The sequence below is a fragment of the Notolepis coatsorum genome (assembly GCF_963971535.1).
Source record: "Notolepis coatsorum genome assembly, chromosome: 5".
NCBI classification, from domain to species: Eukaryota; Metazoa; Chordata; class Actinopteri; order Aulopiformes; family Paralepididae; genus Notolepis; species Notolepis coatsorum.
This window is the reverse complement of record NC_140169.1, coordinates 142,491,222-142,502,536: the sequence shown is the minus strand read 5'-3', so window position 1 is coordinate 142,502,536 and position 11,315 is coordinate 142,491,222. Positions and strand designations below refer to the sequence as shown.

General features: G+C 45.6%; 1 protein-coding gene across 1 annotated transcript in view; it reads left to right on the top strand.

Annotated features, from left to right (window-relative positions):
* Positions 1 to 11,315, top strand: part of mthfd1a (methylenetetrahydrofolate dehydrogenase (NADP+ dependent) 1a, methenyltetrahydrofolate cyclohydrolase, formyltetrahydrofolate synthetase) — an 82,267-nt gene that overhangs the window by 51,538 nt on the left and 19,414 nt on the right. Inside the window, 3 exon segments of the mRNA XM_084315146.1 lie at positions 1,172 to 1,311; positions 8,030 to 8,130; positions 9,167 to 9,344. Coding sequence (XP_084171272.1) covers positions 1,172 to 1,311; positions 8,030 to 8,130; positions 9,167 to 9,344 — 419 coding nt within the window.

Here is an 11,315-nt window from a genome sequence, read left to right as displayed (position 1 = left end):
TTGAAATGAAATATCTGCAACCCTGTTAATTGTGCCGTTGCCTGTCTTGGCTAGGATGCACTTTTAAAAAAAAATGTCAAAAAGATCTCAATGTGAATAATTTTTTAAATAAGAGAGAATTTATAGCCTTACCTCCTCCTTCATTCACAGTTCCTTTAAGTCCTGGTGTTTTAATGCAGTCCACCAAGTAGACAGATAGTTCCTTTAATTCCAACAGAGAGCGGTGACTGCAAGACGCCATCTCCTCCACTGTACTGGATATCAGTGGGGCTGTGGCCTAAAAATACCAGATTAAAACAGTAACAATAAGAGTCTTGCAAAGTACAACGTTCACCGTCCGCAGAGTAATTGTAGATGGACAGGTTTGGCTTTGTTTTTTTTTTTATGTTCTACATGTCTTGTCACTGGTACTTGATGATGAGTCACCTTAAAGGGATAGTTCAGAGTTGTGGACATCAAGTGGTATGAAATACTATAGTAGTACCAACACGACGTGACAATAATGCAAAGCGATTACGACACGTGCAAAGTCACATTAACGCACGTGTACGTGGAATCACGTCATAATATGTGACATGTTCCAAAAACACACTGGAGGCACATGTAATAAATTCAGATTCAGATTCAGATTCAGAGTTTTATTTGCCACATGGAAGCAATACAATCATAGAGTTTTCATACAAAATCATAAATACCATACCATGGGAAAAGGGAGCAGGAAGAAGAAGACTTCTTATAGTTACCTGCCCCCTATTCCTAAACTAAACAAGTATTACTTGATGGTCGGCGTACAACCTAATTTACACAAAATAATAATTTACACCATATACAAAGAAACAAACAATCCACAGATTAAACAAGAACAAATTTAATAATAATAATTAAAAATAATAATAATACAAAAAAAAGATCTCACTATTCAGATCACATTTGACTTTCATACTGACTAAATATTATTTTTTTATAATTATTTTTGAATTGACAAACACTATTACATCCCTTAAGCTCGCTATGGAGAGAATTCCACAACTAATAAATAAATAACACGGCGCGGTCACGTGGTGTTTCTGTAAAGAGCCGCGGTGTATGTTCTCATTCTCTGCTATACCTTTTGTCCTCTTTCCACATTAAAAACACACACACACACACACACACACACACACACACACAGTGACGGAGGCGGGGGGCAGTGCTGACGTAGGCCTGGAGAAGTTCCTGGACATCAAGTGCCGGGTCTCGGGTCTCGTCCCTGACGTGGTGGTGCTGGTGGCGACGGTGCCCGGACTCAAGATGCACGGAGGAGGAGCCACGGTGAGGCCCTGCCAGGAGAGAGAGAGAGAGAGAGAGAGAGAGAGAGAGAGAGAGAGAGAGAGAGAGAGACAGAGACATACTTACAGTATATAACAGCTTTTATCCAAAGCGCTTTACAATTTGTTCCTCACATTCACCCATTCACACACCATGCAAGGTGCCAACCTGCTCATCTACAAGCTGCCAGGGAGGAGTCGGAATCGAACCGGGAAACTACGGATTACCAGACGACTGCTCTACCTCCTGATCCACTGTCACCCCTGTATTAATGACTATCATACTAAACACATGCGTTGAATTAGTACATGAAAGCACACATAAAAATACATTGCAAGTATACATAGTATATAGGATAGAGACCTTTTAACCCTTTCACTACCACACTACAGAAGGTTAACCCTCTGTGGTGTGGTAGTGGAAGGGTTAACCTGCTGTCGTGTGGCAATGAAAGGGTTAACCTTCTGTATTGTCGCAGTGAAAGGGTTAACCGGTTTGGTGCGGCAGTGAAAGGGCTAACACACTTTTATATACTAGAATTATACTTTCAATATGGATATATATATAGATTTATTTATTTTTTATTGTGACTTGGGGAGGATCAAGGGAGGGGAGGGTGTAAATGCTTTGGAGGCCATGGGAGACGGGTTGAAGGTTCTGTTGCTAAGCTACAATATGCCTCATGCCCTGCGTTGGCTGCATCAACGTCTACTGTGTGAACTAATGGCGGCACGGTGGTGTAGTGGTTAACACAAGTACAAGGTATCCCTCCTCACTCACCAGTGTGTACACGGTGGTGCCCCTGCCTATCTCAAGGAACTCCTCACCCCCCAGTCCTCCTCACGCTCCCTCCGCTCCGGCACAGCCTACCTCCTCAAAGCCCCCAGGACTAAGCTGCACACCATGGGCGATCGAGCCTTCTGCTCTGCCGCGCCCAGACTATGGAATGCTCTCCCCATCCACCTGAGAGCACCACAATCCGTCGTGGCTTTTAAAAGGGGCCTAAAAACATTTATTTTTAACAAGGCTTTTGCCTGAATTTTTCTTTTACTTTTATTTGTTACTTCTATTCATTTTATTATTATTTTATTTTACTTTTATGTTCTTCCATTTCATTGGTTGTTTTATTCATTTTAATTGTTTTTATTCATTTTAATTGTTTTATTCATTTAACTTTTTGTCTATATCTCCTGTAGCACTCTGAGATTCTCGCGAATATAAAGTGCGGTACAAATTGAATCTATTATTATTATTATTATTATTATTATTATTATTATTATTATTATTATTATTATTATTATTATTATTATTATTATTATTATTATTATTATTAACACTGTCGCCTCACAGCTAGAAGGTCCAGGGTTCGATTCCCGCTTGGGGACCAGGTTTCCGCGTTGCCAGGTACCCAGGTGGGGTATCTCCCAGGCCTTTCTGTGTGGAGTTTGCATGTTCTCCCCCTCTGTGCTCGCAAGGGTTCCCCCCCAGATAAGATAAACCCAATGGAAAAACATGCACAACAGATCGCTAACGTTGTCGCTTCCCTGACGAAGACGGACAGGAGCACTTGGATTGGTCCCCGGGGGCGCGGCCCCTCCCTATCTGCTCCCGGCTGCCCTTGGGGGGTGGAGGACGAAGGGATGGGTCAAGTGCAGAGACTCAATCGCATCGGCGACCCAACTAATTGCATGTGTGTGTGTTCCTGTGTGTGTGCCGCCCATCGCATGTGTCTGCCTGCATGCCGAATAAAGACTTCTCCAAAAAGTCCAGTTATTATTATCTAATGTGTTGGAGCCCGGGGACAGCGTGACTGAACATGAATGAATAATGAATGTCAACACAGGCGACATTAGTAGTTACTGTGTCATTATACATAGCTGTGTGGGGCGACGAAGGCATTTGATTCTCTGAAGGATCATTCCAAGGTTTGGAAGAAACCGAGCGAGAAACTTGTTCACTCCGTCCTCTTCAACGTCACACTTTGCCTCGGGTCTGTGAGGAGGTGCTGGAGGAGGTGCTGGAGGGTAGAGGAGAGCGTGAGGAGGTGCTGGAGGGTAGAGGAGAGCGTGAGGAGGAGCTGTGAGGAGGTGCTGGAGGGTAGAGGAGAGCGTGAGGAGGAGGAGCTGTGAGGAGGTGCTGGAGGGTAGAGGAGAGCGTGAGGAGGAGCTGTGAGGAGGTGCTGGAGGGTAGAGGAGAGCGTGAGGAGGAGCTGTGAGGAGGTGCTGGAGGGTAGAGGAGAGCGTGAGGAGGAGCTGTGAGGAGGTGCTGGAGGGTAGAGGAGGTGGTGTGAGGAGGTGGTGGAGGGTAGAGGAGGAGGTGTGAGGAGGTGGTGGAGGGTAGAGGAGGAGGTGCTGGAGGGTAGAGGAGGTGGTGTGAGGAGGTGGTGGAGGGTAGAGGAGAGCGTGAGGAGGAGCTGTGAGGAGGTGGTGGAGGGTAGAGGAGAGCGTGAGGAGGTGGTGCTGGAGGGTAGAGGAGGAGGTGTGAGGAGGTGCTGGAGGGTAGAGGAGGTGGTGTGAGGAGGTGCTGGAGGGTAGAGGAGGAGGTGTGAGGAGGTGCTGGAGGGTAGAGGAGGTGGTGTGAGGAGGTGGTGGAGGGTAGAGGAGAGCGTGAGGAGGAGCTGTGAGGAGGTGGTGGAGGGTAGAGGAGAGCGTGAGGAGGTGGTGCTGGAGGGTAGAGGAGGAGGTGTGAGGAGGTGCTGGAGGGTAGAGGAGGTGGTGTGAGGAGGTGCTGGAGGGTAGAGGAGAGCGTGAGGAGGTGCTGTGAGGAGGTGCTGGAGGGTAGAGGAGAGCGTGAGGAGGTGCTGTGAGGAGGTGGTGGAGGGTAGAGGAGAGCGTGAGGAGGAGGTGCTGGAGGGTAGAGGAGGTGGTGTGAGGAGGTGCTGGAGGGTAGAGGAGAGCGTGAGGAGGTGCTGGAGGGTAGAGGAGAGCGTGAGGAGGTGCTGGAGGGTAGAGGAGGAGGTGTGAGGAGGTGCTGGAGGGTAGAGGAGAGCGTGAGGAGGTGCTGGAGGGTAGAGGAGGAGGTGCTGGAGGGTAGAGGAGAGCGTGAGGAGGTGCTGGAGGGTAGAGGAGAGCGTGAGGAGGTGCTGGAGGGTAGAGGAGAGCGTGAGGAGGTGCTGGAGGGTAGAGGAGGAGGTGTGAGGAGGTGCTGGAGGGTAGAGGAGGAGGTGTGAGGAGGTGCTGGAGGGTAGAGGCGAGCGTGAGGAGGAGGTGCTGGAGGGTAGAGGAGGAGGTGTGAGGAGGTGCTGGAGGGTAGAGGCGAGCGTGAGGAGGAGGTGGTGGAGGGTAGAGGAGGTGCTGGAGGGTAGAGGAGAGCGTGAGGAGGTGCTGCCACTCCTGCTCCAGGGGATCCATTAGCATCAAATATTTACTGTTGTTTTATTTATTATCTATTTGTTAATTATTATCTACTCATTGGCTCGAATTGTCATAATGCTAAAAAAACAACAACATAGGAGCCAAACATTTTACTTGATTTTTTTCAATTTACGTTTACCTTACATTTACATTTAACATTACATTTAACATTAACATTTAACATTTAACATTTAACATTTAACATACATTTACATTTAACATTTACATTTAACTTTAACTTTAACTTTAACTTTAACTTTAAATTTAACATTTAACATTTAACATTTACATTTAACATTTGCATTTACCATTTACATTACATTTAACATTTACATACATTTACATTTAACATTCAACATTCACATTTACATTTAACATTTACTTTAACATTTAAAATTTACATTTACGTTTAACATTTACATTTAAAAAAAAAATCTCCCTCCTTTCTCCTCCTTTTTTCTCCCATCCCAATGTTAGTCGTTATGCCAATTCCCAATCCCCTTCCTGGTCGCTGCGCACTTACCCCCTACAGTCGGTCTGGGAGAGTGGAGGCTATCACATGCTTCCTCCGACACACGTCCAGCCAATCAACCGCTTCTTTTCACCTGGCAGCGCGGACTCTCACTGAGAGGGTGTAACGTGTGGAAGGATCACACTACCCCCCTTAGATCCTTTCCTCGCTGAGCAGGCGCCCCGACCGAACTGTAGGAGTCGCTGTTTACAACGACCAGGACCCACCCACCGGCTTTCCCACCCTCTAACACTGCCAATTGTGTTAGTACGACGGCCGGCCAAGCCGGAAGCAACACAGAGAGCTGGGCTCGATACCAGTATCTCCTGTGTTGGTGGCAAGCGCCTTGCCCACTGCGCCACCCGGCCGCACTTTACATTTAACATTTAACATTTACATTTAGTTGACAAGTTCTGTACAATAAGTCAGCAGGAAGGTACAACTCTGGCAGCTAAGGCGAATGGTGTCAAACTTGAGTGCTACACTCTGAGTGCATAGTAATATAGACATATTAGCATAGACGGTGGAAAATTGGGTGTGTTTTCGGCTATCCTGACTGTGGTGGGAAGTTTGTTCCACCATCTTGCCACTCACCCTCTGTGCATGGAGCCTTTTTCTCTTACTTACTTTTTTTTCACTTATATATATTTGTTTTTAATATATATAATATGCTACTATAAGTAGCATTGCAACAGGAGTGGTCTCAGCATCCTTGGCTTGAACAGCAGAAGAACGTGTTGTTATCAGGAAAGATTTAAATGGATTTGTAACCCTGTGTCTGAATTCGTTGCCTATTGATCTTGTGTTTCTAGGCAACAAGGAAGCTGCCAGCTTATCTTTTTGTGTTTCCACTTTTCCTGTGCAACACAGTATAGAAGGGAGGAGCCTATAGACAGACTACACTTGATTTCCTGTCAGTTTTTGATATTGTGGTGCCAATCTATATGGTAGCTTAGTGTACGTGATGCGGTAGCTTAGTGTACGTGACGCGGTAGCTTAGTGTACGTGAGACGGTGGCTTAGTGTACGTGACGCGGTAGCTTAGTGTACGTGACGCGGTAGCTTAGTGTACGTGAGACGGTGGCTTAGTGTACGTGACGCGGTAGCTTAGTGTACGTGACGCGGTAGCTTAGTGTACGTGACGCGGTGGCTTAGTGTACGTGACGCGGTAGCTTAGTGTACGTGAGACGGTGGCTTAGTGTACGTGACGCGGTAGCTTAGTGTACGTGAGACGGTGGCTTAGTGTACGTGACGCGGTAGTTTAGTGTACGTGACGCGGTAGCTTAGTGTACGTGACACGGTAGTTTAGTGTACGTGACGCGGTAGCTTAGTGTACGTGACACGGTGGCTTAGTGTACGTGACACGGTGGCTTAGTGTACGTGACACGGTGGCTTAGTGTACGTGACACGGTAGCTTAGTGTACGTGACGCGGTAGTTTAGTGTACGTGACGCGGTAGCTTAGTGTACGTGACACGGTGGCTTAGTGTACGTGACACGGTGGCTTAGTGTACGTGACACGGTTAAACGTTTAAACTAGGGATGTCCGATATTATCGGCCTACCGATATTATTGGCCGATATTGGCATACAAATGTGATATCGGAAAATATCGGTTTGCAAAATTTATTTTTAATTTTTTTATTATTTTTTTTTAACACTTATTTAACCTTTATTTACCCAGGCAAGCAACTAAGAACAAATTATTATTTAATTTATTGTCAAAGTATGCATAATGTTGTGTTAATTACACGACAAGAGATATGTAATGTTAATTACCTGAAATTATTCAGTTTTTTGGGGGGGGGGAAACCCTGCATATATCGGTATCGGTTGATATCGGTTGATATCGGTATCGGAAATCAAGAGTTGGACAATATCGGTATATCGGTATCGGTAAAAAAGCCAATATCGAGCATCCCTAGTTTAAACTGATGTCAGTGAGCGCATGCGAGCTTTGATGAAGCGTAACTCTCTCTCTTTCACACTCAGCGGCTCCGTATTTAGAGGCAATGAGGTGTCCAATTGAACGTGTTAACACGGGTGCAAGCGGCAGGAACCCACACTCCAGGACTTCTCCAGGTCCCTCTAACCCTTTCACGACCACACTACAGACGGTTAACCTTTCACTACCACACTACAGACGGTTAACCTTTCACTACCACACTACAAAAGGTTAACCTTTCACTACCACACTACAGACGGTTAACCTTTCACTACCACACTACAAAAGGTTAACCTTTCACTACCACACTACAGACGGTTAACCTTTCACTACCACACTACAAAAGGTTAACCTTTCACTACCACACTACAGACGGTTAACCTTTCACTGCCACACTACAGAAGGTTAACCTTTCACTACCACACTACAAAAGGTTAACCTTTCACGACCACACTACAGACGGTTAACCTTTCACTACCACACTACAAAAGGTTAACCTTTCACTGCCACACTACAGACGGTTAACCTTTCACTACCACACTACAAAAGGTTAACCTTTCACTACCACACTACAGAAGGTTAACCTTTCACTACCACACTACAAAAGGTTAACCTTTCACTACCACGCTACAGACGGTTAATTGTTTAGCACCTTAAGTTTGAGTTCTTAATCTCGTTGTATGCAGTATAATGACAATAAAGACTATTCTATTCTATCAGGTAGGGAGACACACTGTTTCCTACAGGCTGTCAAAGAAAGTGTTTTCCTTACAAATATAATACCAGTAATGGTCGATATCAAATGTCAAAGTGTATGAACAATCCATCTCAGCCTCGCCTCCTGTCCACAGCAAAAGGAAATCAATCGTTTTTTATCTTGACTTGACATGTTCTTTGTTTTCCTCTCCTGTCTCAGAACGTGACGGCACTAGAGGACGGCTGTGGGCACTTGAGGAGGCAGGTGGAGAACTGCAGAGCCTTCGGCCTTCCTGTGGTGGTGGCACTCAACACCTTCAGGTAGTAGTGATGTGTTAGTGCCATGTTAGTGCCATGTTAGTGCCATGTTAGTGCCATGATAGTGCCATGTTAGTGCCTTGTTAGTGCCATGATAGTGCCATGTTAGTGCCATGTTAGTGCCATGATAGTGCCATGTTAGTGCCATGATAGTGTCATGTTAGTGCCATGATAGTGCCATGTTAGTGCCTTGTTAGTGCCATGTTAGTGCCATGTTAGTGCCATGATAGTGCCATGTTAGTGCCATGTTAGTGCCATGTTAGTGCCATGATAGTGCCATGTTAGTGCCATGATAGTGCCATGATAGTGCCATGTTAGTGCCATGTTAGTGCCATGATAGTGCCATGATAGTGCCATGATAGTGCCATGATAGTGCCATGTTAGTGCCATGATAGTGCCATGTTAGTGCCATGTTAGTGCCATGTTAGTGCCATGTTAGTGCCTTGTTAGTGCCATGTTAGTGCCATGTTAGTGCCATGTTAGTGCCTTGTTAGTGCCATGTTAGTGCCATGATAGTGCCATGTTAGTGCCATGTTAGTGTCATGATAGTGCCATGTTAGTGCCATGTTAGTGCCTTGTTAGTGCCATGTTAGTGCCATGTTAGTGTCATGATAATGCCATGTTAGTGCCATGTTAGTGCCATGATAGTGCCATGTTAGTGCCATGTTAGTGTCATGATAGTGCCATGTTAGTGCCATGTTAGTGCCTTGTTAGTGCCATGTTAGTGTCATGTTAGTGCCATGTTAGTGCCATGTTAGTGCCATGTTAGTGCCATGTTAGTGCCATGATAGTGCCATGATAGTGCCATGATAGTGCCATGTTAGTGTGATGTTAGTGCCATGATAGTGCCATGTTAGTGCCATGTTAGTGCCATGTTAGTGCCATGTTAGTGTGATGTTAGTGCCATGTTAGTGCCATGATAGTGCCATGTTAGTGCCATGTTAGTGCCATGTTAGTGTGATGTTAGTGCCATGTTAGTGCCATGATGTACCTACTGAGCTACACGGGACAGACCGCTCCCCTCTCTCACCCTCCACAGCGGGGACACTGAGGCCGAGGTGGAGCTGGCGTGCTCCCAGGCCACGCTGGCGGGCGCGGCCGAGGCGGTGTCATGCTCACACTGGGCTGAAGGGGGCGCCGGAGCGCTGGGCCTGGCGCAGGCCGTCCAGAGGGCAGCGCAGACGCCCTCTCAACTCAACTTCCTCTACGAACTGGAGGTGAGATGGACGATATAGTTGTGTTTCGTGTGATGTCCCCACATTTTCTCCCAGACGGATTATCCTCGGAAACTTTGATCTGTGTAGCCTATAGCGAAGGCGCACCTCCCATCCGGCTGAGCCGTCGGCCCGAGGGTCTAGCAGTAGGCTGGTAAAGCTATGTCTCCTAAAATGTGAATCGGAAATACAGAAATACCGGCTACAGGCTTTCCGGTTTCCGGGCACCCCCTGATCTGTTTATAGTCCCCAGCGAAACAAACAACAAGCAGGTCTGTCAGCCTGTCGAGGGAAGCGATAACGAGGTTGTTTCTGGGGGGAATACATTTTCATGAGCACCGTGTCGTGATTTCAGGGGCGGGACTTCCTACCTGATTCCCACTTTCGGCCGTAGTGCTTTACCAGGCTTTATCTCTCGAGATAAAGCTGGGAACGAGGTTAGTCTAGCAGGCTGGAGCTTTGTCGTTAGATTGGAGCACGACGATGGACTGGTTTACAGTAGGGCTGTCCCCGACTAAGGATTTGGATGGTCGACTAGGATTGGCCAAAATTTGCCGTTAGTCGACTATTGGTCGACTTAAAAAAATATATATATATATAATATTAAATTTTTTTTTTTTTTTTTTTTTATCATTCCATTTGGGCTGTGGGGGTGCTTAATGTCTGAAGGAGTCGACTGAAGGCTTCTTGTCCTCTGCAAAAGCATGCAATTGGTCCACTGATGGATACATAATGCACTGTTCACTGGTCTTCCCAAAGCAACCATTGGGAAGCTTCATCTTATCCAAAACTCTGCAGCTCGATTACTAACTCATACAAGGAGAAGAGAACATATCACTCCAGTCCTGGCCACTCTGCACTGGCTTCCAATAACTCATAGAATTGATTTTAAGGTCCTTTTCCTAACATATAAAGCTCTTAATGAGCAAGGCCCAAAATACATAGCAAATTCCCTAGTTAGTTATCTGCCCTCAAGAACGCTACGGTCACCCCCTACAGGTTTACTAGACACGCCCAGAAACCAAAAAAGGATAGGAAGTATGGCATTTGCCAACTATGCCCCAAAACTATGGAACACACTACCAACACACATCAGAAACGCCAGCTCTATACACATTTTTAAAGGAAAATTAAAAACGTACCTATACAGTCTAGCTTACAAATAGTTATGGCTTGGAAAAACCTGATGGATCCATGAGGCTAGGATAAGCCTTGTGGACCCAACTTTTTAGATGAAGGAACGGGTACAATAGGAGACACGCCTCCAGTTTTTCAAAAGTTTTTGACACGCCTCAGCTTCTGAGCTGAAGGCGTGTTTTTGCGGACCTCCCAAACTTTCAAACTTTTTAGATGAAGGAATGGGTACAATAGGAGACACGCCTCCAGTTTTTTCAAACGTTTTTGACACGCCTCAGCTTCTGAGCTGAAGGCGTGTTTTTGCGGACCTCCCAAACTTTCAAACTTTAGACTGTTTTCTTTATACGTTTTTCTTTTTCTTTCTTTCTACCACAATACACGGCCACTGATGGATCCATGGGACTTGGTAAAGCACTATGGACCCAACTATGACCACTGATAAAAACGTAACTACACTAGCGTTATAAGAGCTAAACATTGCTACCATACAAGTGCATTGGTTTAGTGCACTTCCGGTTGCCACTGAGCGGAAATGTTTGTGCGGACCTGTTCTCCCAAACTGGTAAGCAAATGACTGTTTTTACGTTATTTTCATTTTTACGTTACTATTATTATTATTATTATTTTTTATTTTGATCTTAACTGATCACTATGACTTTATTGCTTTTATCGTTATATATGCCTATAATTGTGTACAGCACTTTGAGCTACATGACATGTATGAAAGGTGCTTTATAAATACTTACTTACTTACTTACATCTTGATATTTGTCTAGTCTAGTGTGTTCATTGGATGGGTGAAATCCTCTTTCAGTGCCTCTGTGCCTGTTTTCGTAG